Genomic DNA, 27,962 nt, shown 5'->3' with positions numbered 1-27,962 from the left:
TGCACTTCAGGTATTCCGGTCACAAGTGATCTTAACGTCACTTCCTGTCCACTTTGATTAGATGAACGGCCCTAAGGGAAGTCAAGGAACATTGGATGGGGAATATTCTTATTATGGCAGAAGAAAAGAAATAAGAAAAAATCGGGAAGAAGAGAAGGGATTTGTGTGGAGTCCCACTGATCCTCCAGCCCAGGGCTTCCTTGCCCACAGGTCCACTCTGTGAAGGTCTTCTTAGGGCACCAGCCGGGACGGTGGGTGGAAACTGAGCTCAGATTAGCACAGAGCATGAGTAACTGTTGGTTCCCACAGCCACAGACTGACTGTGTGTGTGTGGGGTAGGACCACGACCTGGGGCAGGCTGCAGCATAAAGAGGGCCCGAAGCAGGAAACCCAGGGTCACCGCAGAGGCCGAGGATGCTCTAGGTGCAAGGAGGCCTCCCTGGGGAGGGCCCGTGCCTGCAATCCTTGTCCCTGGGTCCTGAAGGGTAGGTGTTGGTGGAAGGGGCTGCAGGAAGATGGTGTCTCTCTGTGACCCTCCTGATGACAGGAGGTGAAGAGTGTTTCCCAAAACAGGGGCAGAGCTGCCCCAGGCATGTGACCCAGGGACACTGTGTCCTCCTAAGCGCAGCAGCAGTTTGCAGTAGAATGCTGATTGTGCTCTTAGACATTGCTCTGTACAGAATTGTCTGTGCGGCAAAAGTGAGTCGTAAAGATTTGCAACATGCAGTGCTCAGGGAGAAGGGAAGGTAGCTGGACCCCATATCCTCTGTCCTTGTCCCTGAGCCCAAGAAGGGCCAGATCCAAGGCAGAGAGTCCAAAGCGCTCAGACAAGCAGAGAAGGAAGGAGAGGTCAAGTGGCAGATGCGGTGGACGCCGTCTGTACCCCAGGCTGAGGGTCTGGTGCTGGGCTAGCCTGGGCATTGTGGATCCACTCATCCTGTGGACATGGAACTGAGCGGCTGCCCAAGATCTGTGGTTGGTCAGCAGCAAGGAAGGCACTGGGGCCTTGCCCCCAGGCAGGAATTGACTTTCCACTCTGCCCCTGGGAAGCTTAAAGCACACTCAGGGATGGCTCTAGAAGCCGCAGCTGCCCCCTGCTGCAGGGTCAGTGGAAACTTCCCTCCCTCTCTTAAGCTGGGCCTCCAGTCCTTCTTTCCCTGTCATAGAGGAGCTGCCTCTTCTTGGAGTCTCTCACACTTCTCTTCTGTGAGACAAAACTCTACCCTGGCTGCACAAAGCGTCTGCCAGCATAACCATGCTCACAACTCCTTAGGGAGCAGGGCAGCTTTGCTTGTTTAAATCTTGTTTTAAATAATGTATCACCTTTGCTATGGAAATGAGAATGATTTCTCACACCAACGAATTAGCTGTTTTGAAAACAAAGTTGTATTTATCCGGAAAAAGAGACCTGGGATGGGAGTGGGTGTGAGCATGTTACACTGGCTCAGGCAGCCTGGGGGTGGGGGCTGGGGAACAGGATTGATTTCTGTGCAGCAGACAGTGTGCCTGGGGAGATGCCCCCAGGGCTGGTGGCCAGGGTCCCACTGTTCCCCATGCCAGAGAAGGGAGCCACAGGGAGTGTTGCCCCCAGTGTGTCATGTGCACAGTGTGGCCCCTGGAGGTGGTACAGGGAAACCCCACCATCATGTCTGTGTCTCTACTCCAACTGGACAAGCTGCAGACAAACCCTTGGGGAGCAGGGCAGGACCCCTGGAAAAGTGCAGTACAGGTGGGTTCTCTGGTGCTGTCTCCATCTCCTCCCTAACCTGGAAGGGAATAACCCATGGGAGGAGTTAGTGATTTCCTGGCTCTTCAAGTTGAACTTCTGGAAGATCTCAAAGCCAAAAATATCTTGCAGATGTCTTTGGAATTTTTTTTTTTTTGTCTTTGGAAGTTTTGTACCAACTGACTCTCGCGTGTGCCCAGTGTGAGTTTGATGGTACCCAAGGTGGGCTGTGATCCATCCGTCCTCTGCACCAATGCAGGGTGAGGACAGTAGCCCCAGTCATCTCTGAAAAGGAGGATCAGCTCCATTTGAAAGGGTTTGGGGAGAGGATGTTTGTGAAACAAAATATGTATATTAAAGAGCTTTGAAAGATAGATGCTCCGTAGGAATTAAAGTTCTGACTTCAGAGCTTTCTCAATTTCACTCTGCGCATGAATAATGGGGAAAAGGGAAGACGATCAGACTGGACATTCCTCAAAAAATGAAAACTGGGTGCCCCCCCCAGCTCTTCCTCTCCTGGTGTCTTCCCAAACGAGTTAGAGACCTCATCCAACAGACAGCCTCCGTGCACACCCGTGTTTATAGCGGCACGGTCCACAGAGCTAAGAGCCGGAAGCACCATCAGCAGATGGACGGCTAACGCAAGTGTGGTCTAACATAGCAGAGTACTGTTCAGCCATAAAGCAGGAGCAGGCAGCTTTGGATTCATAATGAATTCTGAATTCATAAATGAATTCAGATTATTTGGAAGAAAAATGACTTGAGCCTGTAACCTTGTGTGTTTCCCCAAATGAATGTAACTAATATGTATGGCAAACATACACCAATAAAAAAGAATTTTCTTGCAACTCTTAGTCAGATAACCGTCTTTTCTTCCCCTAGCGAGTGTCCTGGAATAAGAGCAAGCCTCATAATCAGAACCATTATATACAGAACTTTTTTAAAAAAGGAGTTTCCTTTTTTGCCTTTTCACTGTTAAACGGGGCTTTGCTGAGCCGAGGGGATTTTAATTGCTGGTTTTTATATTTGAAAGGAGAGCTTATTAGAAGTCTGAATTCAGAAACTTCAAGAAGCGCTGGGAGGGTGTGGTGAGGGTGGAGGGCTGCATTTCCTGTTTGCCTTTTCAGATCGTGTCTGCACACACTGCGGGCAAACCATGGATGCCCGCGAAGAAATTCCCAAATCCGTCCTCCTACTGCCAGGGCCCTGCCCAAGAGGTGCCGGCTAGAAGCGCTGCAGATTTCTTTTTTAAGAGCTGGAGTTCGCAGGAGTCCAGCTACACGCTTGTAGGGTGAAGACAGCCTTTGGGGGTGACATCAGCTTGCAGCAGAGGCCAGAAGCAACAGAGCTGGGGTCTGGTTTTCATTTACAGTTGGGGGAGGAGGGGAGGAGGAGGGAGGGAGGGGCGGCGGGGAAGGGGGAGGGGCCGAGGAAGCCCTGACTGTACCCCTGGGCCCCGGCCAGCTGGGCTCAGCCTCACCGGCCGCTCAGTGCTCCAGGCTCCAGTCTCCGCAGGCTGCAGGCTGCGGCAGGATTGTCTGCTCTGTCCTGGAGAGTCCAGACCCTCTGCCCGGGCGGGCGAGGCTGCGGGGAGACACTGAGACCCAGGGAGAGGAAAACATGCTTCTGGTCTGACAGAACTGAATCCGAAAGCCAGGGACACCCGCCTTCAGGTCTGCTCAGGGTGAGCACCCCTTCCCCGCCTTCTGCTGGGCAGAGGGAAAGCTGGAAGCCAGGCATGGCTGGTTTAGGTGGGCTTCAGTGGCTTTCCCCATCACCCTCTTTGTCAGATCTCCGTGCATGCTTTTAGGCTTCTGGGGAAGTCTGCCGAGTCTTTTCTCTGGCTGGAGTGAAGGTCACGGGTTGTCCAAGAGTGTAGCGGACCTTGGGTTCTCAGCCTCGAGTATGTGGGCGACCGCTGCGCCCTGCATGTTCCCCACGGCAGTGCTGAGGGCTCCTGGCTTACTGGAAGTGGTCCCCTCCTGTCCCAAGCTGGCTGGAATATGTTTTGCTTGCAGAAGTGCCTGCTCACAGAGCTACCTGTTGGTGGTTTTCTCCGGGTGGCGCTTTGGGACCCTAGCTAGGCTGCAGCCAGAGAGGTCCTGCTCTGGCCACTGTGCGAAGGGTTGTGGGGTGCATGTGTTGCTTTTCGGGGTGACTCTAGCTTGCAGGATTGGCTGTGACCACTGTGGATGCGTCTTTTCAGGAATCTGAAGTAACTCTTGGAGGCTCTGTCCTCAGGGCTTGCGTAAGGAGCAGCTCGGGCAGAGGAGGAGTGTGGAGTGTGGCGATCGGGCCACCCGCTGTGCGGCTGAGGCCAGGCCTGGCTGGGCAGTGCCAAGATGGGAGGGCCAAGGGCTATTACCTGGCTGGGAAGACCCAGAGTGGGGCTCGGGCCCTCTGTCCCTGGGGATGGCGCCTGTTCACCAGTGGCTGCCAGCCTGCTGGGGGACCAATTTGATTTCAAGCTACTATATTGGAAGACTGGTGACCCTGAGGCAGGGCGGGGTCTGGAGGGCCTGGACGTTCAGTGAGACTGAAGCAAAATCTAAGTTTCACAGTGAGTCCAGGGATGAACGCCATGCTGGTCTGAGCCCCGAGAACAAGCTGGCATGGCTCTAGGGGGCCCGGTCCCTGGAAGGTAGGGCGCAGACTCGACCCATGCCACCCCACACTGACTCGATAGGAACCTTGAGTCTCAGTGCCTTGGGACACTCGGGATAGGTAGACAGTCCCTGCTTTCTAGAGGACCCATCCTAGAGACTAAAAAGTGGAACAGAAATGTCTTTAAAATAAAAATTACATTGTTCCTGGCCCAAATGCTATTGAAGACCAGTTGGCTGGTTACTGGGACCTTGAGGTCTTTGCTGCTGGTGACAGATCTAGAAGAGGGTCTCAGTGAGACACCCTGGATGTCACCACTCTGGTTTCAAGGATGAGGAGTCAGAGGCTTGGAGGGACTGAGTTCCCTCGGGGTCCCAGAGCCAGTAGCCAAGCTGGTCACAGCATCTGGGGCCAGTTGGGAGAGAGGGACTGCTGTGTGCAGACACTGGACTCCTGGATTTGCAGCGTGGTGCCTGATTTGTCCTTGAGGGGAATTTCTTCCTACTGCTCTATTAACACAAATAGGGCGGGGGCTCGAACCAACAAACTCGCGCTGTAGAGCCTGCTGCGTAAACCGCTACGCTAGCTCTCCAGCTTATTAACACAAATAGGGAAGTTGCTTTCAGTACCCTAAAAATCTTTGGACTAGTGGGGGGAGAAGTAAGGTGGACAGAAGTAGAAGTGGGAGCAGTGTCAGCCCTGTGACCGAAGTCCCCCGGGGGTGTCCTACCAGGTTACCACGAGCCCATGGGCCCTGGGCATGGGATTGGCCCATGGCAAAGGCTTGGACTGGAGAGGGGGGTGATTTATTTCACAGAAATGGAAGCTGTAGGGATAATGGTTACAGTTCTGAACATCTGTATTAAAATTTTTATCACATGAAGTTTATTTCTGTTTTCCTTCCTCATGGCAGCAACAGACCAGTAAGCAAACTTGGGATGCCCAGGGGATGTGGCAGTGTACCAGGGCTCAGTAGCTAGGTGATTCTTAGGGTTTTTTTTTTAACCTGGGAGCAGGAGGGTGTGGCTGAGGTACCTCCTGGGAGGTGACTGGGAAGCCCTAGGAAGTGAGCCCCCTAAGGGTTGTGCCCTGTGGGGATGTGTGTGCCCCACCCAATACCGTTAAGGCTCAGAGGTGAGGGGGCTAAGCCTAGGGTCCTAATGTCTTGGAGGCAACATAAGCATCCTTCTGATTTTTTTTTTTTCAGTACTGGGGATTGAACCCAAGGCCTTTGCACTGAGTTACATGCCCTGCTCTTCTTATTTTTTTTATTTAAGACAAGGTCTTGTTAAATAGCCATTTCCCAGGCTGGGCTCTATTTGTGACCCTCCTGCCTTGGTCTCCTAGAATTCTGTGACTGCAGTTGTGCACCATCACACCTGGTGGGCACCTCTTTGGCTCAGCATGATCTTTACATTGTACTTTATCTCAGTGTGTCTTACTGATTCATAGTAAGTGGTTTTTGTGGTTCTGGCAGTTAGACCTGAACACCCCTGCTGATGGAGCGAGGAAACCCATGTGGTCCCTTGACTGCCGATTAGGCCTGTCCATTACGGATGGGAGTTTCCCGTGAGGCTTGGCATCCTGACCTCAGCTTGGGTGGAGAGTTTGCAGATGCCAGGGCAGAAGGCCTCTTGAAGTGGGACCTCCTTCCTGCCTGGCAGTAGGCCGTGTGCTCTCCTGGGACTTCACCCGCTCCTCTCTGAGTCTTCAGTGGACTCAGATAAAGCAGGGTTTTACTAGGACGTCTGTCACCACCCATTTTTATGTGAAATTCCTGACTAGGGTTTAAAATTCACCAGAACTCAGGACTTCAGCAGCCAGAGGCTTTCTAGCAGGCATGTCAACAACTTTAGCAAAGCACTGGGGATTGAACTCAGGACCTTGTGCTTGCCAGGCAAACACTTATTCTGCTGAACCATCTCCCCAGCAAAGCTTTTATTTGAAACTAGTTATCAAATCTTTGTGGAAGGAGCTCAGAACCTGTGTCTCCTGGGGAGGAGCAGGCGGTGTCCTATCTCAACAGGACACTGTACCAGGTGGCCTTTCCACGGTGGCCTCCTGGCTGGGACAAGCGGGCTGTAAACACACGCCCCACTGCAGGAGAAGCTGATGACCTGAGGAGCAAGCCGAGCCGACACTTAGAAATCCTACCAGGGGTTTGGCTGAGGAGCTCGGGATTGAGTGGAGGAACTCAGAAATGGAGGTTTCAAAATTTCCTGCTAATTCCGAGAGCTGCACCCCAGGCGGGGAAGCGCCTCGCCTCTTCCTGGTTTCCACATAAATTTTTCTTGGTTTCCATGGCAAAAGCTCGACATAGCCCTGCTGTATTTAAATAAAAGACGTGGCTTGTGCCCCATGCCACTGTGAAGGCCGGCTCAAATTCTTAGGGGAGGGCTTCAGGTCCGGTTTTTACAGAGGATTTTCTTTGCGAATTATGTTAATTTTCAGAAATGAAATTTCCAACACATTCTGGCCTCGCTGGGTTATTTTGTCAAGGAGGTGGATAACCCGTAGCCAGCTTTCCTCCGGGAGAGCCAATTGTGGAGCTGGAGTTTGGTTTGCTTCCTCTAGAGGGCGGTGTCTCCCTCTGCGTGCCCGGGAAGCTCAGGGTGGTGGGCGCTGGGAGTCCTGAGCTTGTCTCAGGAGCGCTTGTGCACCCCTTCGGGCCCAGCTAGGGGCTGCCTCCAGGCGTCCTTATTGCTGTTACTGTGGCCGTTCATATTATCTGAAGTGGGCATAGCGTTAGGATATTTTCTTCTGTGCTCATGGGTAAGAGTACTGAGGTAAAATTAATGCCTTTAAATGACACCGTGTGTCCACTAAAGCGACTGCATTGCAGGAGCCCATGGTAGATGAGGAAGCCCGCAGGATGCCTTTCACTTAGGTCGAATTTTACAAGGTTAAACCACTAGTTGGGTGCCTGAAAAATGTTTGCAAATTCATGCCATGGCTGTGTCTGGGTAGAATTTTTGGATTTTAAAGCTGGAAAAAAAATCTTCAAATCAGTGGAAACAGTAACTCTTAAGTGCTTTGTAGTCATCTGCCTGTTGCTATTTTCCTCTGGTAGACAACATATTTTAAAGCAGATTTACACAGTCATGAATTGCCCATTTTAAATATTTGTTAATAAAAATAAATCACTGCTGGGCATGGTGGCCCATGCCCGTAATCCCAGCACTTAGGAGACTGAGGGAGGAGGCTTGCCATGAGTTCAAGGCCGGCCTGAACCACATAGTGAGATCCTGGCTCAGGAAAACCTAAATAAATACATAAAATAAAATTAATCACTGACTCGCAGACTTAATGATTTCAGGTGGAGATCCTGCCAACGTGCTGGAGCACGGAATTCGAGCACAAAGCAGAGTGACCTTGGTTTAACTGGTCTGTGCGCTTTCCATATTTGTTGGGGTTGGGAGGACCATGGTGATCCATGACCCTGGACTCCAGGAGCCAAGGAGGGGACAGAAATGATTAACATAAATCCCTGCCCTCCCAGTTGGTGAACACACGATTCTGAGATTCCCCGAAACGGCCGCTGTGTTGACCTCCCTCCGCGATGCTTTCCTGTCCTCTAGAGGCAAGCGACTGTCCCAAGGCCACAGAGCTCAGGGTGGAAGCAAACCGGCGTTTCTCTATTTTCTGCCCCTGCCTGGCATCTCCCCCCGCACAGGGCCTGGCCGGGCACTGAGGGCACAAGCTGGTAAGAGCAGAGTTTCACGTCTCATAAGCAGAAAGTGCTCTGTGTTTACCAGTTTTCTCCTGAAAGCTGATTTAGCAGAGGAGTAACTGTTATTTAAAAATTCTGGAAAGGAAAAGGAGAGAAGAAAAATGAGACAAACATGAAAAGCCCTGCCAAGCCCCCTCCCAGAGGCAGACTGCGCTCTTGCTGGGGTTGGGCACAACGCCACAGGGCACTGTCCCGCGCTTCTCCGGAAAGTTAGGGCTCAGGTGGGAAGAGACGCACCCAAGAGTGGGTGTGGCGGGGACCCTCCGAGGGAACCCTTCCTTGAGCCCCCAGCTGAGTGCAGGGCTCAGACCCTCGTGGATGTGGTGCGGAGGGACGTGGCCTCGGGAGGAAGCACTCAAGGCTGGTTTAATTTCGAAATTAAAAATTGAACAGCAGCTGGTGATGACTCAGATCTCGCGGGAAACCCCATTCCAGGAAACTGGTTTTTCACTTCTGGAACCTTCCTTAGTTCATTCTCCAGCTCCTTGGTCCCGCAGTGCTCAGCTCAGCTGAGCCACAGATGGCCACCAAGGGGGTGCAGGTGGCGGGGGATGCAGAAAACCCGGTCAGACAGGTGCAAGGTAGAGGTCTCTACTGCTGCCTGTGGAGGCCGCTGGCTGTAGTCCCCTCACCCTGGAGGCTGAGGCAGAAGGAGTGTGAGTTTGAACCCAGCCTGGGAAATTTTAACAGCTTAGTGAGAACCTCTCTCAATCCCAAGAACAGACAGGCAGACAGATGACAGACAGACGGGTAGATAGACCTACAGGCAGGCAGGCAGACAGGCGCGTGTGCACACACACACCCCAATACATGCACAAGCACACAAAGAAAGGAAACGATTTGCCTTATACACACACAAAAAGTGAGACTGCGAGAAGCGAACTGGCCGCTATGAACAGAGAGTACGAAAGTGGAGTTGTGCACGCATGGCCTTCCATTTAAAGCCCAGCTTTCTCTCCTTTGCTTGATTATGAATCAGGACAAAACCCCAAATCTAAGTTTTTCCTCTGGATGTGAGAACCTCGTGACACTTGCGCAGTGCACAATAGCATATGACGCGTTTGGAGAGGCCAGGAGCACCGAGGTCACCGGAAGAAAGGCAGAGGAGGCACCGGCAGGGTCCCGCCCGGGCCCAGGGTGTCGTGACAGCATGTCCTGGGCGGCAGTGGACAGTGTTTGAGCGTACACAGTGTGTCAAGTGTGTGCCCTTTCCCAGCCTTAGAGCCCGACTGTCTGGCCTACTGGTTATAGCAGGGCAAGTGGAGACCAAGCGCTGCCTGGCTGCCACATAGTTCCGAAGCTACAAGGCTTTGTGCACTGGCATCCAGCTTGTCAAGCTGCAGCAGATTGGAACTTCCATTTCGTGGTTACTATCTTGAACACCTGGAATAGGTTTCAACATAGATTTGCAAATATCTGCCCAGTGGGTCTGGCGCTTCTTCAAGCCACCTGGCTGGGCGGGAGGAAGCCAACCCTGAGTGCAGGCTGTGTGGGTTGGCCGTCAGCGTGGGGCTTCTCCTGTGCAGGGAGACACAATGCGGCGTCCGCTGCCCCTTCCTCTCTCTGCATCACTTTTGGTCATGCTTGGGCTGCTGAAGGGGCTGACTTGTTAGATTTTCCCAGAAGAGTCCACGGTCACTCTGCTTCTGGGACACCCGCAGGTGACAAGGAAGTTGTCATCATGCAGGGGCAGCAGAGGTAAAAGCTTACTGTCCTGGGAAGGGCATCCAGGGTTGCGTCCAACAGCATTCTAGGCTGTTAGGAAAATGAAGGCAGGAGAGTTGTACTGCAGAGGACAGGCTTGGGTGGGGCAAAAGTCTGGGAGGCATCGACTGGCCCTGGGCGGCAGGGTGCAGAACTGGAGGCTTTGCAGAGATAGTGCTATCTCTGTGACCTTTGACCGCTGGGCTGTTGTGGTTACTGTGTTTATCTGCTGCACCCCATGTCTCAGCAGGGGCCCATAAATCTTGGCCGTCTGGCGTGGGTGGTGGTTCTGAGTGCCTCCTTCACGGGCCCATAAATCCCGCAGCTGGAACGCGTTCTCTTCCAGTGAGGATAGCTCTTCTCTAGCCCCCCTCCAACCACGTCCAAAGAGCAGAAGTACAAGGTCGGAGGCTTCCGGTGTGTCTCTTTGGGGAGGCTCACTCACAGCTCTTCCAAGTCCTTTGTTTTTGAGGATTTCCCAGAAGATTTGCCAAATAGCAATATATATTAAGGTCCATTTTCTTCCCTCACTATCTGTAAGACAGAATAAATCCTTTTGGCTTCCTCCCTGGAGCCAGGCAAGAATGAGGAGAGAGACCAAGGAAAAAGGACAATTGGGGGTTTTGATTCTTGCAGCCAAGAAAGGATGTGCAAAAGGCAGTCTGGGTGAGTGCCCCGGATATCTAGAAATTTAAGTTTTTTTGTTTTTTGTTTTTTTTTTTAGTTAACACATCCTTCTTTTAATATATTTAGTACAGGGCCTACAGGGTCTCACTGTATAGATCAGATTTGCAGTGATCCTCCTGCTTACAGCCTCCCAAATGCTGGGATTACAGGTGCGTGCCACCATGCCCAGTGTCAATTGCCATCTCAGTGCACCCTGGGGCATGGCTGGCATGGCAGGCCCGGGGCTCGAACCCCTGGTCCCTGTGTCTGCCTAAGCAGATGCTTTAATCTGTTGAGTTTTCTTTTTCACAGTGGCAACATGGGCTCCCTCACTGGGCTCTTCCACTATTTCTGCAGCCCCTCTTTTAAACAGGAAAGTTGGAAGCCAGGCCTGGTGGTGCACACCTAGAAGGCAAGCATCAGGAGGCTGAGGCAGGACGGTTGCCATGAGTTTGAGACCAGGCTGGACTACATAGTGAATTCAAGGCCAGTTTAAGCTGCATAAGGAAACTTTGTCTTAAATAACAACAACAAAAACCCTAAACAAAACAAAACAAAACAACACGTGCAGGGCAGTCAAGGGTTAACAGAAGCCCCAGACCTTGATAGCAGGACAACCTCATCTTAAAAAGCAGTGCTTGGAGAACATGCAGAAAGTGCCTCAGAATGGAGCTCTGGATGCACTTAAGTCTTTGTTTTAAAATTATTTCCTTCTGTGCATGTGTGAGTTTTTTTCTTCCTTAAAAAAGACTTCCAGACATGGAAAATGAGAAAGCTCTTGAGTAGAGTGGATGAAAACTAACCTCACAGAATTGCAAAATACCTTGGGAAAGTTGGGGTATGACTGGATGTGACTATGACTGGGTGTGACTTCAAGCGGTGGCCTTTCCAGCGAGAAGTCGCTTTTAATGTCTCAAGTGGTCAGCAACTGAACAGCACCTGGCGCCCGGGCGAGGGCACGTGGGCGAGGGCACGCGGGCGAGTGTGCGGCTGGTGGGAGGCCACGCAGAAAGACCCCAGTGAGGATTTCATCAAGTTCTCATGCGGAATGTTTTCTGGAGGACATACAATCTGTGGCAGAGGGTGCGACCCCCGTCCAGCCCCACGGTCCCCAGCAGCAAAGTCCTTTGTATAAAGTTCATACTTAGAAGAACAGAACCAGGCTCTCGCCAGCCCCAAGGAGTCTGTTTTCTTGTCCACGCCAAAGGGGGATTCCCCAAGATCTGGGCCAGGGAGCCTGCGGGCTCCCCGGGATTCTTCCTGCCCTTTGGAAGTGCAGACTTGGCTGGGCCTGGGTTCTCCACTTTACCCTGGGTGGGGGCAGAGCCATGCCTCCTGACCGTGCTAACAGCTATAAAGTGCAGGAGGCAGTCACTGGGTTGTTGAGGGCCCACCTTGGAGACAGATGCCCAGGTCTCCAGGGGCAGGGCACCCTGGTCCCCTTGTCCCAGTGGGCAAGTGGGTGATCACTGGGCGTGGTGTCTAGCCTCTTTCTCTGTCAGCGAAAACACTAGCCACCCACAATTGGCAGCCAGGAAATTTGGTTTTAAAAGCTGAGGCTCCAAAAGGGGTAAACAATAGCAGAGACGGAATTGCAAACAAAAAGATGAACACATAGCTAATCGCTGGGCTGAGAATCGCGAGCCACAGGCCGGCGGCTCCTCAGCGTCAGGGCAGGAGAAGCGTGCGGGCGGAAGCCTTGGTCCTGCCGCGGCCAGCCGGGGGACCTCGGCGAGCAGAGCCCACGTGTGGATTAATCATGGGCAGGGCCGCTGCCTCAGTCCCCGGGGGATGCTCTCCGCACCTGTTCCTTGAGACCCAGCCCTCCTGCGCCTCCTGGCAGCGCCCCCTTTGTCTCAGTTCCCGTGTGCCTCTGTACTTGCACCTTCCAACTGAGAAGCAGGCTCCCTGGCGGGCGCTGTGTACTGGCTGAAGTGCTTTGTGCCCCAGCGAGGAGCCCTTCCCGAGGGAGCCCCTCTTCTGAAGAGTGATAAGGGGAGCGAGCGTCCTTACATTCGGCCAGCGTCAGATCTGTCTTTCCTGGAGGTTTTGCCAGGCAAGGGTGAAGATTAGGAAGTATTTCGGAATTGCTGCGAGGAGACGGCTCAGCATCTGACGATGCGCAATGCCCGTCGCCGCGCGGGTCGTGACTTTAGTTCATCCCGACGCTGGCCCTGTGGTTGAGCTCATCACCCGCTGCGGATTCGAGAACAGAACCGAAATTTTGCCACCTGCTTCTGTTCTCGAACGTAACTGTTTGAAAACAGAAGCGGTCATGAGCTGAGGTAGTACCGCATGCCAGGATAGGTAGTGAAAGGAATCTCCAGTGTGAGGTGTGTGGACGGATGAAAAACCATTAGCGAGAGCTGCTCGTTGCGGAGTCCTAGCCGGCCGGCCTCATCCCTCCACCCCCAGGCAAATTACATAGGCCACGGCTTTTTGGAAAGACCCTATAATATTCTTGTGTTCTGATTCTTGAGCAAAAATGTTACTTAAAAATCTTTCATCTTATGCATGATTTATTGTTATTATTATTATCATTATTGGCGGTATCAGGGATTGAATTAGGACCCTGTGCTTGCCAGGCAGGCGCTTATTCTACTGAGCTATCTCCCTGCTCTTAATGCATGATTTAAATACTTGAAATAATTGAACTGGATGAGCAGACATTTGCATTAAAGTATTTGCTTGAAGCCTAAACTTTGGGAGGCTGGTCTTTTAGAGTCAGCAGGAACGTGGATCCTAGACCCAGGGAACCTGCATTGGTGGATGGAATTTGCACACCTGAGAGCGCTGAATCTGTTGGACACTGTATTGTGACACTGGTCTGATGACAGTATCACCAGTTGTTTTGATAAGAATGAGCCACATCCTTCGAAGAGCCTCACAGGATGCTACGGCTGATCAGGAGCCTGAGGACTGATTTTAAGAGAAAGAATCAGCAAAGGGCATGCACAGTGCACTTTGATATACGGTGCACAGACAGTGCGCTTCCTTTTACTGTTTGAGCAAACCCCAGGAATGGGGCCGGGAGATAGCACAGTGGTGCAAGTGTCTGCCTGGCAAGCACAAGGTCCTGAGTTTGATCCCCATTACCAAAACAAACAAACACACAAAGAAACCCTTAGGAATGGGTCTCAGTGTGGAGACGGAGCTTGATGGCAAGGTCTGGAAGATTCCCAGGGGATGGCAAGGGTTTCTAGCGCTCACAAGGCTTAGAGGAGGGAAGAGATCCGGGTCTGCACTGGCCCTGAGGGGACTGAGTCCTGTGTGGCTAGAAATTCTCTTGAGCTTGGGAACCTGCAGAAGCAAAGCGCTGAGCATCAGGGCCACGCCTCTGTGTGGTTTGTATCCGTGTCCACAGGCGCTGACCATGTCAGGCCACAGAGACTGAGCTGTGCTTCAGCAGTGTGGCTGCCATCTACACTCTGCTGTCGCTGTCTTGCAGGGAGATACCTGCTCTGAGGATCATCGGCTTCCTGATGGCCATCAGCATGAATTCCCTTCTCATTTCTGACACATTTCCAAGAGAAAGCTCTAAGGAGCTTCTATATGCGCTGGCGAGACCCCGCCTGAAGGTTCTCAGAGTCTGAGCCACAGGCGGGGCTTGTGTCACCGCAGGGAAACGTGGGGTGACCTTCCTCAGAATCCTTTTTCTTGGTTACGGTTCTGTCTGTCTCCTTCCCGCCAAGGTCTGGCAGGCTGGGCCCAGGTGCACATGTGGGGCCTGCTGCCCTCCAGCTGGCCCTGGCCCCAGTGCACTCCTGGGGCCCAGCTTCAGGTCTGCTCTATATGTGATCTGCCCCGTCCTCAGGCAGCAGGCTCAGGCAGGGGCTTGCTGTGCTCTGCCTCCCCGCTGGCTTGCCACATGGCCCACCTGGAGCCATCCACAGCAAAGCCATGTCCTGCTCAGCCAGACGTCAGTCGCTAGTGACAGGACAGGACGAGGGATGCGAGGCCACGCTTATCTGTGGCTTCCTTAGCAGTGAGGGGGAAGGGAACTCTGGCATCACCACAGATACCCAGGCAAGGAGCCCCCGCCTGAGGCGCGCCCCTGGGGACAGGGAGGCAGAGGCGGGACACAGAGCTCCAGGCTCTGCTCTGAGGATGGCACTTGAGGAGATAGCTTTCACTGCAGCTCTCAAGGAGGTTTACGTCAGATTAATTCGAACCTTCTCCAGGCTATCATTTTGCTGCCATATTCTTTCTCTTTCTTTCCAAGTATTATTTATAAGCAAGGACAAATATAGTTATTGGAGTTGTTTTACCCTTTTAACTCCATTTATATCAGTCCTGATAAAACAGTGGCCACATTTTAAGGGTGTGTGTTTTTTACTCATGCTTTCAGAAACTTGCAGGTGGCCTTTCCTGCCCTTACTTCTTTTTATTTACTTATATGATTATGCTAAAAAACATGAAGTTGACTCTCTTTACTGCTGTGGTGGTTGATTGTGATCATCAGTTTGATTGGACTGATGAACACCTAGGAAATGGTCTGTGCATGTCCAGAGATGACTGACATGTGGGAAGACCCGCCCTAATTGTTGGAGGTGCCATCAGACAGGACAGGGGCCAGGATGGGACAAAAGCAGGAGGAAGCCGGCTAGCACAGGCTCTGTCCTGGCTGCCATAAAGCGGTAGCTTTTACCCACCACCCCCTTCCTCCCTGATGCTCCTGCCTCACCACGGGCCTAAAAGTAATGAACTCAGCTTCCTGTAGACTGGAGCCTCTGAAGATCCGATCCAACTCAGACCTTTCCTCCTTTAAGCCGACTTTCTCAGGTACTTTGACGCAGACATGCAGAACTGGCTAACACAGCTGCTGTAAGTGTATGGAGCAGACAAGCTCACCGCGCATGTCTTGTGCCATAGGTTTCTGGAACATTTTGGTCTTATCAAATAGTTGTTATATCTGTTGAAGAACAAGTTCCTTCCCTTCATGGCTGACAATCACCATTCTTTCTGTTTGGCTATCTTAGATACATTATATGAAGGAATCATGCAATACTTTTTTTTTTTTTTTTTTTGGTGGAACTGGGGATTGAACTCAGGCCCTTGCACTTGCCAGGAAAGTGCTTATTCCACTGAGCCGTTTCCCTGGCCCCTGTAATACTTATTTTTGTAACTGACCAAGTACCACGGTGTCCTCAAGGGTCATTTTCATCGTGGTATGCGACAAGGCATGTTTTAAGGATGAATGCTATTTCATGGTATGCACGTGCTGCCTTTTCTTCGTGCATCTGCTGACGGACGTTTGTGTCGCTTTGCTTCTTGGTTAATGTGAATAATTCTGCGCTGAGCGTAGGTGAACAAATAGCTATGTGGGATTCTACTTTCAATTCTTTTGGGTGTACCCCTGTGAGACTGTTGGGTCATTTGACACTTCTATGTTAAATGTTTTGAAGATTTTCTGCCTGAGCCCCACTATTTTATATTCCCATTAACCATGCATAAGAGTTTGGATTTCCCCACGTCCTCAGTGACATTTATTGTCTATCAATAGATAGTGGCTGCTATTTTAGTGGTGTTTATCTCATTGCCATTTAGACTTGCGTTTCTGTTGCTTTGTTGAACATCTTTTCCTGTGCACATTGGCCATTTGTGTGTCTTCCTTGGAACAATGTCTATGCAAGCCCTGTCCCCAATGAAAAATCAGATTTGTTGTCATTATTGAGCTGTGTCCTTTATAGATTTATAGATTTATCAACCCCTGAATGGACACACGATTGGCAAATACTTTCTCTCATAATGAGTTGCGTTTTAACTTTGTTGGTTTTTGCTTTTGCTGAGAAGTCCACGTTTGATATAGTCCTCTTTGTCTACTCTTTCTTTTGTCGACTTTGCTGTTGGTGTTATAGCTGAGATCTCATTGTCAAGTTGGAAGTCATGAGGCTTTCTCTCTATTTTTTATTTAGGAGCTAAATAGTTTTACATTTAATTCTTTAGTGCATTTGAGTTGTTTTATATGTGTAGTTTTTTACATAGTTCATGTTCCAACTTACTCTTTTGTATATTCTTTTTGGATATTCAGTTTTTGTAATACACCTTTACCCTTTCCTTTCCTTCCCTTGCCCTCTTTCCCCTTCCCTCCCCATGCCTTTCTCCCTCCCTCCCTTCCTTCTTCCCTTCCTCTCTCCCTCAATTCCTTTTTTTCCTTCTGGCACTGGGGATTGAATCCAGAACCTTCACATTGAGCTATTTTCATCATCATTATTATTGTTTTCATTGTTGTTGTTATTGTTGCTATTATTATTGCCATTATCTTAAATTTTGAGGCAGGCTCTCGCTCACTTGCTAATCACTTGCTAGGCTGCTCAGGCTGGGCCTGCGCTTGCTCCTGCTGCAGCCTTCTACAGTGCAGGTGTTACAGGTCTGCACCACCTTGCCTGATCATAATTATTTCTGGAAGAGACTGTCCCTTCTCCATTGTGTAGCCCTGGGACTCCTATCAAAGAGCCTTCCACTACTTGGTGAGGGTTTATTTCTGGGACATGCTGTCCCACTGGGCTCTGTGCTGGTGCCATATTGCTTTGATTTCTGTAGCCCTGTAATATGTTTTGGAGTCAGAAAACGTGAATCCTCTAGTTTTGCTTTTCTTTCTCAACATTGTTTTGGCTACTTGGAGATCTCTGGAATTCTAATTTTAGTATTTTTATATTTATGCAGAAATGCTATTGATATTTCTATGAATTGAATCTGTGTTGCATTGAATTCGAAGACGACCCTGAGCAGTAGGGATGTGTTAGTGATTTGTCTTCATACTGTGTGCATGGGACGCAGCTCTGCTTATTCACACCTCAGCTTCTATCAGCAGTGTCTTTTGCTTCCTTGATTAAATTTATTTTGAAATTTTTATTCTTTTTTCTTTTCTCCCTCGGTACCAGGGATTGAACTCGGCACCTTATGCTTGCCAGGCAGGCACTTATGCTGCTGAGCTACCTCCCCAGCTCCAGAAATTTTTATTCTTTTTGATGATATTATAAATAGAATTGTTATCATTTTAAGTTCTTTTTTTGGTGGAATTATTACCCTAATTTCTTTTCTAGATGGCTCATTATTCATGGGTTTAAAACCAGTTTAGAAGCATTTGGCCTTTTAGAATCATATAATTAAAAGACTGCGGTTGGAAATCTGATGTAGACTAGAACATCTGAGAGAAAGGTGTGTCGGCGCTTGCTCACGGCGGTGCTGAATGCACGTAGATGCTGTAATGCATCACAAGATCCTCTTGGTAGCCTTCACACCCTGGCAGTGAGACAGAAATTATAATCGGATCCCAATCTCTCTAGGTTAAATGCATTTCAGTTTCTCAAGTCGAATGGGATTTCCTCACTGTGGTCTGTACCACACTCCCAGGATCGAAGAGCGTGCTCTGAAACTCGGTGCAAGAAAAATAAAGAACAATTTCCCCTGCTGATGTTGGGGTTGGCTAGCACCTCTCCCTTAGGCCTCTTTCGAGAAATTGGCCATCCCCGCCAGTCTCAATAGGCTACGTGGAGGAGAGTGCCACTGAGAGGTGCCAGTCCCCATTCAGTTCACAGAGCTTGAAGGTCTAAACGCCTGCAAGCACCAGGGCTGAGTCCAGGGCCCAGCCAGGGAAGACACTTCAGCTGGTGACACAAGAGGCAAGAACGTAGCCAAGGGAGACACAGCCCGTAGCCTGCTGCTCTCGAGCAGGCGGACCGTTTCCTGGGGTGTGAATGCGCACTGTTGCAAAAAGATGTTAGGAAACATATGTTTGGTGAATTCTGGGTTAAAATGCAACCTGTTTCCGAACATCGTTTCTTTACTGGTGGCAGCTGCCTTTACTGGGCACTGTCGCTCTTCCAGAAGGAGATGCTCTCCCATGAGAATGAGTTCTCATGCGATTCCTCTGGAAACGCTGTCAAAACCTGCCTGCTGGAATTCGCTTGCGGCCCTTTCTGCGTCAGCACTCTGCGAACGCTTTTGCCCTGTGAACTTGCAGGCGGCTGGCAGGGGAGGTGTTAGGCTTGCCATGCTCATGTTATAGATGGGGAAACTGAGGCTGGGCACAACTCCCTGACCTTCCCGAGGGAGGGTGTGGTGGGTCCAGGATTCTCGTGTATCTGAGTCCAAGTAGCTTTCGTTTCCTGCCGTTGCAACTCCTCTGATTCCAAAACGGCCCCACTTGAGGCTGTCAGACTCGTGGCCAAGAATCAGTGTGCTGCAAGTGGAGGAAAGCTTTCCTTCCTTTGTGCTCCTCTTACTGGCCTGCGGGTTGGGGGCGCCATTCCTGTCCCCACAGCTGAGTAGCTGGTGTTGAGCCTTGATTTCTTCCCAATAATCATAGAGATCAGCCCCGATCCACAAGGGTCACGTGGGGAAAATAAAATCTGTTGTGAGGAGTTGCCACAAGGTAGGGACAGACAACGTGGACACCATAAGGTCAAAAACCATGTGATCACATCTGGACCCACTGGGGTTGCCAAGCCCTTTGCCCTCAGGACTGTGACCCAAACTCCCAACCAGGGAGGCCTTGGCTAGGCCACTCTAGATCAGTCTGGGCCAGTACCAGGGACCTAAGTTACCGTGGAACCACACACAGTGGAGGTGTGGGACTCCTCCTCCAACAGTTATTAAGAATTCCAGGGACAGCCACCGCCCAAGTGTGGCCCTTCTGCATGCAAGGTCTTCTTGCAGACCCATCACAGCTGAAGATAAAGCCAGGGGCACCCAGCCTTGGGCTCCGAGATGTGGTAAGAGGTGCTGTCCTGGCAAGGGGGCGTCCCTGGACAGATCGCCGAGGCAGCTCTCTGCAGGCCCCAGCGTAGGGGCGAGGAGGCACGAGTGGATGTGCTGCCGGGGGTGGGAGGAGAAGGGCATTGGCCGGGCGAGGTCTGCGGGTGTGGGCTGTGTGGACCTGTGCTCCTCTGCCTGGACATCATGCTTGCAGTTGTGGGGGACGCCGCGCAGCTAGCACCCTGCATCAGCCTGGCTTCTTAGTCTGCCAGGTTCCGTCTCCCAGGCTGCTGCCACTGCGGGAGTGGAGGCTGCCTCAGCAGGGCAAGCGCTGAATAGCAGGAGAGCGAGACGGGGCAGGAGAAGGGGCCTCGCTGCCCAGGGGCTGTGCATGCTGTGAGCTGGGCACAGCCCGGCGCATCCAGGACCAAGCCTCTCCTCCACACCCTGTCAGACGTGACTGTCACATGCCAAAGCCAGCTGTCACATGCCTGCCGCCTCTGCCACCAGTGCCCTGGTGTCCTGCTAGTCAGGCAGAAATGCACCATGTCCAAATTGACAGCTGCCTCGGTCCAGAAGGCAGAAAGGCTGAATTGCAAGGTACCTAACTGGCGGGAGCAACAGTTGCTAGATGCAAAGAGCCTCATGCGTGTGTTTAAGTCAGGCTACTCTCCTGGCACATCAGACCTTTGGCTCATGAGTAATTTGAGTGGAGAAAGAGAATGTCTTCAGGTTGCGGTGACGTGCCTGTGAATGCCCACGACAGTGTTGCTGTGCTCCTCTCACCCGCTCAGGAGCGTCCAGCCAGGATGGGAGCGGCTCCGGCCATGCCCCTGCTTGGCCCACAGCGGTGTCTCGCCGCTGCTTGCTGCCCACCCCTGCTCGCCCTTGGGGACCTGTAGGTGTGTGTAGTGTTTGTGCGAGTACAACTGAATTCTGTGCTGCATCAACGTCATGATGTGCCTGGGGCAGTGCGAAAGTGGTGAGGTTTTCATTGTGTGAACGTCATACACTGGGCTTACGCAATTAGAGGGCTGTAGTGTTCCTAGGCGATACGATCTTATGGGTTCAGCTTTATATGCCTTGTCACTGACTAAAATGCCATTATGTGAGGTATGATTGCATGTCAGTTTTGTCTATCATCTATCTTTTAATCATCTCTCTATTAGCTATCCTCGATCTATTGATTGATCAATTCATCCCTCCTTCTCTCCTTCCCTCACTCCTCCCTCTCTCTTTCCCTTCCTCCCTCCCTCCTTCCCTCCCTCCCTCCCCTTCCCTCCCTTCCTTCTCCCTCCCTCCCTCCATCCAGTACACCCACCTCTTGTTTTTTTTCATCTATTAGATGCAGCTTTAAAGAGTGATTCAGCCACAGAGTCTCTCAGAAGCCTAACAAAGACACAGGAAGCATCTCATTTTGAGTACTTTTGCAGCCCAAGAGTGACCACTATCTTCTGTCCCATTTTCTCTTTTAGGTTCATACTTGGTGCTTAGACAAATTCAAAATGAGGAGACATCGACATTTGCCCTTTGTGGCCGCCTTTTGCCTCTTTCTCTCAGGCTTTTCCACGACGTACGCACAAGCAGGTAAGACCCAGAAATGCCCTTCATTTTATACGAAAGGAGAGGATTCTTTGATTTTAGAGCTTAGATCTTAGACACTGTGGGCTGGACATAGAGCTCAGGTCAAGTTGCAGGGATGTTCGGTTTCAGAGGAGCAAAAACTAGTGAGAAGACAACTATTGAGATTAAAAATACTTTTCCCTGCAAAACAAAACAAAACAGAACAAAAGATCACCTTCTTTAGCTCACCCTGAATACAAAACCTCATTTTGCACCTGTCATGGGAGTTTTAAAAACTGTTTCCCAAAATGACTTTAAAGAGTAGACCCTCAGAAGCCTACTAAGAACTTGCTGTCAGAGTTTCCGGAGAGGGAGAGAAGCTTCATGCGTGGCGAGGAAGAGTTGAGGCAGGTCTCTCTCCTTTGCCTGGAGAGCAGGGTCTCCGTGGAACTTCCTCCAGCCCACTGTGCTGCCCTAGAAGGGGGCTGCTGGCCCAGGAGCTGGGCTGGGCCTCAGCTTGGGCTGAAGTAAGTGGAGTCCTGGAGCCAGCCCAGGCCCAGGAGCTGGAGGGCTCCTTCCTGCACTGCCCGCCCTGTTCCCAGAGCTCCTGTGTTTGCGGGAGACCCGGATGCACCTGGGAATGAGATCAGTGCACCCTGTGTCTGTGCAGGCTCTTCTGGCTCTGGAAACCACGCAGTGAAGATTGCAGTTAGAAAACTGGTTATGCTCAGAAACTGAGGCAGAATGAGCCTTTCCCCAGTCTACATTTATGTAGCTCTTCCTCAAAGAAGATGGGCATATTATATTTCTTGAAAATTGTGGGACCAGGGATATAGCTCAGCAGCAGAGCGCTTGTCTGGCGAGGGCAAGGTCCTGAGTTTGATTCCTCGTGTGCCCCTTAAAAAGAAAATTACTTAGAATACAGGGGTTAGTTCTTATAAGATAGCAGCAGTGTTCATATTTCCGTCTTATCGAGGCTCAGTCTTGTACCCCAAAACAGAGAGCGAATTTCTGAGACAATGGACAGTCATCAGTGACAAGAGAGTGCTGTGTTCTGGTCAGGTGGGTCTTAGGGGTCAGATTGCCACAAAGAATCATGCTTGAGTCCAGAACAGCCCAGGAGTTTCCCCCCATTCTGGAGCACGTGCCTGGCCACCAGAAATGAAACCTGGGCCATGCCGAGCCTGGTCAGCCTCTGCGGCCTTGTGCCTGGGCCCCCTTCTCAGGTAAGTAGCCTCTCTGTCCACCTTGCAAGCGAGGTGTGAATATTCATGACCCAAGAGTAAGCGGAGTTCAGGCAGGAAGCCTTTGCATTGGTAGGAAGTTACTGCTTGAACGGGAGAAAAATCTAAAACAATGTCTTCTTTTAAAGATGTCAAAAATGGTGCTGCTGCCGATATTATATTTCTAGTGGATTCCTCTTGGAGTGTTGCGAAGGAGCATTTCCACCTGCTTCGAGAATTTCTGTATGATGTTATAGAATCTTTAGTTGAGGGAGAGAGTGATTTCCATTTTGCTCTGGTCCAGTTCAACGGAGACCCACATACTGAGTTCCTGTTAAATACGTATCACACTAAACAAGAAGTCCTTTCCCATATTGCCAACATGTCCTATATTGGGCCCAGCAATCGGACCGGAAAAGGAGTAGAGTACATAATTCAGCAGCACCTCACTGAGGCTGCCGGAAGCCGGGCCACGGCCGGAGTCCCCCAGGTGATCGTAGTGCTAGCCAGTGGACACCTGGAGGACGGCTTCGCTCTGCCCTCAGCGGAACTTAAGTCAGCCGGCCTGAACGTGTTTGCAGTTGGAGTTGAGCATGCGGACGAAGGCGCCTTAAGAGAAATAGCAAGTGAACTGCCCAATGCGCATGTTTTCAACCTAGAGAACTTTACCTCCCTTCATGACATAGTGGGACACCTAGTGTCCAGTGTGTACTCATCTGTGAGTCCTGCAAGGGCTGGGGACGTGGAGACCCTTAAGGACGTCACAGGTAATGGCTCCCCCCAGGCCCAGGCCGCTCCCTGCTGTGCTGCTCCACGCAGATAGACCAGCTTGGCACCTGCCGCCCTTACAGCACCAGCGCGCCTGAGAGAGGGTGGAGCGCGGGGGAGAGATGAGTGTTCGCAGGCTTAAAAACAAAGGTTTGCGCATCCTCGGTGGTCTCTCTCCAACCCAGCAGGCACCTACATCTGGGAGGACGACTTGGCTTTGGAAACAGCTAGTATCTGAGCTCTGAGAGGCACACTCTAGTACGGTCCCTCCCTTCCTTAGGAGAGAAAGTCTCCACCTGTGGGTGGGCATCTGACAACCCCTCATCTGAAGGGGGATGCGGCCCTCACTGCTTTGGCAAAGGTGCCTCACAGGAAGCATGTGGGTTAGGGAAAGAGGCTGGCCACTTCTGTGACCAGCAGGATGGCAGAGAGTGTGGCTCTCCCACTCTGTGGAATTGGTTTCAAAGGATTGACAGAATCAGAGTGGTTAGAGGCCTGAGGCATGATCAAACCCAAGTCTGGAAGGAATTGAGTCCTACTAGGTGGGTTGGTGACAGGTGGCTGGCGCTGAGCCCTGGGGCGGACTGCTCACAGGTCACCAGGGCTGCACGTGTGTGGTCTTTTAACCACCCCTGCCACCAGCTTCCCTGCCCGTGCGCCATACCTTCGACCCTGATAGTCCCCCAGTGCCGTAGGCTGGATGAGTGGCCAGGGCTGGCTTTCCCTGACAGGCAGGATTCAGGGCAGCCTGTGTAGCACACAAGTGCACAGCCACTTGGCAGCTGTAGCTGAGAGTGCTGGGTCCAAAGGGCAGGCAGTTAGGGAAGGGTGAGATGGGAGGAAGGGGTCCTCTGAGGTGGCAGGAAGGGCCCAGAGTTGTAGGGTGGACAGGAAGGAGGTTGGGCTAGCTCACGGGGGCTGGCACTAGTCACCTCAATAAAGGAAGTGGCCAGGTAGGGCCTTCCTTGGGCCTGGGAGCTGGTGTGGAGCCGCTGCTGCAGGGGGCGCTGCAGCCACAGCGCTTCCAGGAAGCAGCTGCCGACCTGCAGCGACACCCCGTGTGGCCGAGGTGACCAGCTGCGTCCTCGCTGTTAGCCTTGTCCTGGCTTTCTGCAGCCCTTGCAGGCTCTCCCAGGATGTGTGGCTCAGCAGACCTGGAGCTTGCCGAGGGATGTCCGAGCTGCGGTGGGAAGCATGGGGCTGGTACAGGGAAACAGTTCAGGGTTCTGTAATAGGGATTTGGAGAGCCAGGAGCAGGGACAGGTGGCTAGATACCAGCAGGAAGGGGCTGACTGTGAGGCCCAGGCAGAGCTGGCTAGGATGAAGGCCTTGGAACCAGCAGCTCCTCAGTCCACCAGAGTTTGCCCATCTGGGGGTTCCCCAGGATTCTAGCTTGAGGGCAGGGCACAGTCCTCCCCTCCCTACAGGGCTACTTCTGGTAGGCAGGACAGAAGCTGGCCTGGGAGGTGTAGCGGCAGCCCTGGAAGTGTCCCCTGCTTCCAAATGCTGTCCGTCTCCTCTGCCATGGCCACGAAAGCACCAATCCTGCCAGATGGCAGGTGGGTACGGTGGGTGTCCTCAAGTTCCCCAGACCCACATGCCAGGTTCCCAGGATGGGACAGGAGGGTCACATGACTGTCCCACTCTGTTCGCACTGAACTCTGGGCTTGCACAACTCACTGCCCTCCCATCTTTCGGAGCACAGAGGCAGCCGCAGTGGACGGTTGCAGAAGAAAGAGGCAGCATTCCTGCCGCGCATGTCTAGGCTAACACAGAAAAAGAACGGATGGCTTTGCCTCCACATCTAGGCATTAGGTGGATGGACACAGTGGGGCCCCTGTCACGGATGCAAACGCCCCTACTGGCCTAGCACCTTTCCACGCAGATGGCAAAACCTTTGTTTTTATGCCGGGAAAGCATCTCTGTGTTCTAGTGCGCAGCCACTAGCAGCACCGGGGGAGCATACATCTGTGTCCTCTCTCCTGATTAACTGCACGGGGCCATCCCTCCGGTGGCACATCCCACTGCATGTCTCACAGCAACAAAATTCTGCAAGACACCTCTGGAATGGCAGCAGGACAGCACGTCCGCGCTGCAAGCTTCTGTGGGTGCCCAGGAGGGACTGCCGAGGAGTTAGGCCTTCTCTCTCTCCTCAGTGCTGCAAGTAGGGTGCTTCTGCCTGCAGGGCCTGCTGGTCAGGAGGGCAGAGCTAGATACAGATAGAATGCTAGTCACTGTCATCTTCCAGACTCTACTCTCTCTCCAGTGGTTGTGTTTTTTTTTTTTTTTTAATTCCATTGTCTCTGCTTTTCAAACAGAGATAACTAAGATATGAAATCTTTACTCTAAAATGAAAGCTAAGAGCCGGGAAAATAGCTCAGTGGCACAGCACTGCCTGATAAGTACAAGATCCTGAGTTCGATTCCTTGTACCCACAAAAAAAAAAAAGGAAATAAAATAGAAAGCTAAGCCAGTGTGGTGGCACACGCCTGCCATCCCAGCACTTGAGAGGCTGAGGCAGGAGGACTGATGTGACTATGAGGCCAGCCCATGTTCCATAGCAAGACTCTGTCTCAAAAAATTCACAAATGAAAAAAGAAAGAAAGAGAGATAAAGGCAGTAGGATTTCAGCATACATTTGCTTTTCTTTCTGTGTGCTATGAGGATTTCCAGAACTGGAGATTGTGCCTACAGGCTCATGTTTTGCACAGGAGGTGAGAACACACTGCTGTTCTTAATGCAGGGAAGCGCTCCGTGGGCTGAGGCAGGTGTCTCGTCCACACCACATGTTCAGGAAAGTTTTCAGTGCCAAACAGGGAGCCTGGTGGTGTCCTTTGGAGCCTGTGACACTTTACCACAGAAAATGCCACACAGGGCTGGCCAAATAGCTCAGTGGATTAGAGCGCCTGCAAGCAGGTGCAGGGGCCAGGGTTTCCTTCCCCAGGCCTGCCGTACGGGCCCCGCCCCTGGGACACATTGAGATGGAGATTGAGACTGGCATGCGCCTGTAATCCCAGCACTTGGGAGGCTGTAAACAGGAGAATCATTATGAGTCCAATCTAGTAGTGAGACCCTGAACACCCTATAAGCCTTTCCCTAAAGATACAGGAAGAAAGAAAGAAAGAAAGAAAGAAAGAAAGAAAGAAAGAAAGAAAGAAAGAAAAAGAAAGAAAGAAAGAAAAGAAAAGAAAGAAAGAGAAAGAGAGAAAGTGCCACACAGGGTGTGACGCAAATGTCAGTCTAGCCAGGTCTGCTCTAGGGCAGTGGGTCCCACCCATGGTCTGCCTGCTGTGCACAAGTCCACGGCTTCCGGTGTTCGAGGCTTCGGCTCTCCTGGAATAACAAAGCATGCTCTGTTTGTCCCATGGTTGTGTGGAAAATGATGGTGTTTTTTATTCAGTGATGACAAATTATCCAATGTGTTTTTATGACCTGCTGCTGTAGGGGTTCATGCTCTTGGGAATATTCACAGAATTCCCCTTAGGGTCCGTTTTTCATACTTCTGCTGTGCCCAGACACAGCCCCAAACTCACTGCTACACAAGGGGGAACAGCATTGCGCCAGGACCCAGGTATCGCTTTTCCTGGCCACATGGATCGCAGCTGGTTTGGTTTCTGAGGCTGAGAGATTTTGGGATGTGGTCTGTAGCGTCCACTTCACACAGGGGCCACATTTCTGTGGCCAGTGCTGTCATCCACACTCCCTGGTTCTCAAGAGTGGCAGAGACTTTCGAGCTCTGAGCAAAGACTCAGCCTTACTTGGAAAGTTCGTGCCATGATTGTGAGACACAAGATCTTACTGACTCTAGCAGTTATCCCTCTTGTGCCTTGTGAGGAGGGCTATGACAGCAGTATTTCTGAGGTGAGCCCCCTCCTTTGTGAGGAGTCAATTGGCAAAGCTCTTGGCAGCTGGTGTGTATTTAAGAGAGAGAGCCGTGTTCCCGTAAGGGCCAGCTTGCACAAGAAATGCCTTCTCTAGAGCAAAGTGCTTCAATTTTATGAGAGTTCAATGTTTTACCACAGTGACAGTAAAAATAATTGAGCTGGCATTAAGAGAAATCTTAGCTATCAAGTGTTCCTTGGCATTCAGAATGGATGGCTTTACCTAAACATTGCCCAAACAGAGTTTTCTGGAACCCCAGAAGTTTTACACAAACAGCTCTTCTGCTCCCCATCACACAGTTAAGGTATTAAAAATATTCATTAGGAAGGATCTCACTTTTTTTTTTTTCTCATTTAAACCAATCTGACGTAAGTGTGCTCAGCCTTTGGAATATTCTGCCCTGGTTTATAGGCTCATAGATTGCACTCCACGGCTCAGAGCACTCGTGAAACGCTCATTCTTGGTAACCAATGGAAGGTTCCTGGTCACTGTCATGTGGGGAGGTGGCGTGGTCAACCCTTCCCCTGCCCCTCGTGATTCCAGAATTTCTCCCAATGGAGCTGCTCAGGGTAATCTGTTCAGGATGTCATAAAAGTGAAGTTGGATAATTATGTCATGACTGGTTTCCTATCTCTCTGCTTAACACGGTTCTGCATTGTATGACTGAATACAGAGGCAAGGGTGAAAGTGAACTGACAACCCTCAGCCCAACCCAGGTCTGCATTTGGGTTTCACACAATTCAGTGACTTGTGAGAAGGACAGACTGAGCCAAAAATTCCTCCAGTGGTTACTAAAATGAAGTGGGACTTCTGACTCATGACATCACATGTGTCAGCCATTTTGGTTTTTAAGGAAAAAAATGATAAAGAACCGTGAGGAATTCAGCAACATTCTGGGATGCCAGTCACCAAGCTGTGAGTCTGGGCCTTGCTGCCTCAGCTGGGGGTCTGCTGAAAGATTCTCATCATCACTTGAAGAGGCAGGAGAAATGGCCCATAATTAGAAACCATCCCTGGATTTTTGATAATCTACTCATTTATTTTTTTCCTGCAGGTATGTTAACATCCAGCCCCTTTTCTTCTAAGATTCAGTAGACACTTCCAGAATACATATCTGATTTTTCTCCTTCAGAAAAGTGAATATGATGTTTTGAAATTTGATTATAAGATCTGGTGTGACGGTGCATGCCTGCAGCCCCAGCCCTTGGGAGGCTGAGGCAGGTGGATCACTGTGGGTTTGAGGCTGCCCTGGACTACACAGTGAGACCCTGTCTCAAAACAACAACAAAAAAGAAAAAAAAATTAACAATAAAGTTGGCACAAATAAAAATTTAATACTGATGTCTCATCGCAGACCGTAATTTCTACGAAGTTGCCTCTTATCCATTCAGAATGC

At 51.1% G+C, this 27,962-nt stretch overlaps 1 protein-coding gene across 3 annotated transcripts in view; it reads left to right on the top strand.

The window, feature by feature from the left end:
• The first annotated feature begins 3,209 nt into the window (after positions 1–3,209).
• Col6a3 (collagen type VI alpha 3 chain) overlaps positions 3,210–27,962 on the top strand; it is a 77,367-nt gene continuing 52,614 nt past the window's right edge. For 2 of the 3 annotated variants that reach the window (XM_023722075.1, XM_023722074.1), the window contains exons 1-2: positions 3,210–3,410; positions 20,606–20,717. In XM_023722075.1, the coding sequence (XP_023577843.1) occupies positions 20,636–20,717 (82 nt within the window). In that variant the 5' untranslated portion in view covers positions 3,210–3,410; positions 20,606–20,635. Of the gene's footprint in view, positions 3,411–20,605; positions 20,718–22,065; positions 22,684–27,962 lie in introns of all 3 variants that reach the window. The other variant, XM_023722076.1, reaches the window with a different exon arrangement.

The sequence above is a fragment of the Octodon degus genome, unplaced genomic scaffold (assembly GCF_000260255.1).
Source record: "Octodon degus isolate 3935 unplaced genomic scaffold, OctDeg1.0 scaffold00089, whole genome shotgun sequence".
NCBI classification, from domain to species: domain Eukaryota; kingdom Metazoa; phylum Chordata; class Mammalia; order Rodentia; family Octodontidae; genus Octodon; species Octodon degus.
The sequence above is the reverse complement of the archived record's forward strand: the minus strand, read 5'-3'. Positions and strand labels throughout refer to the sequence as shown.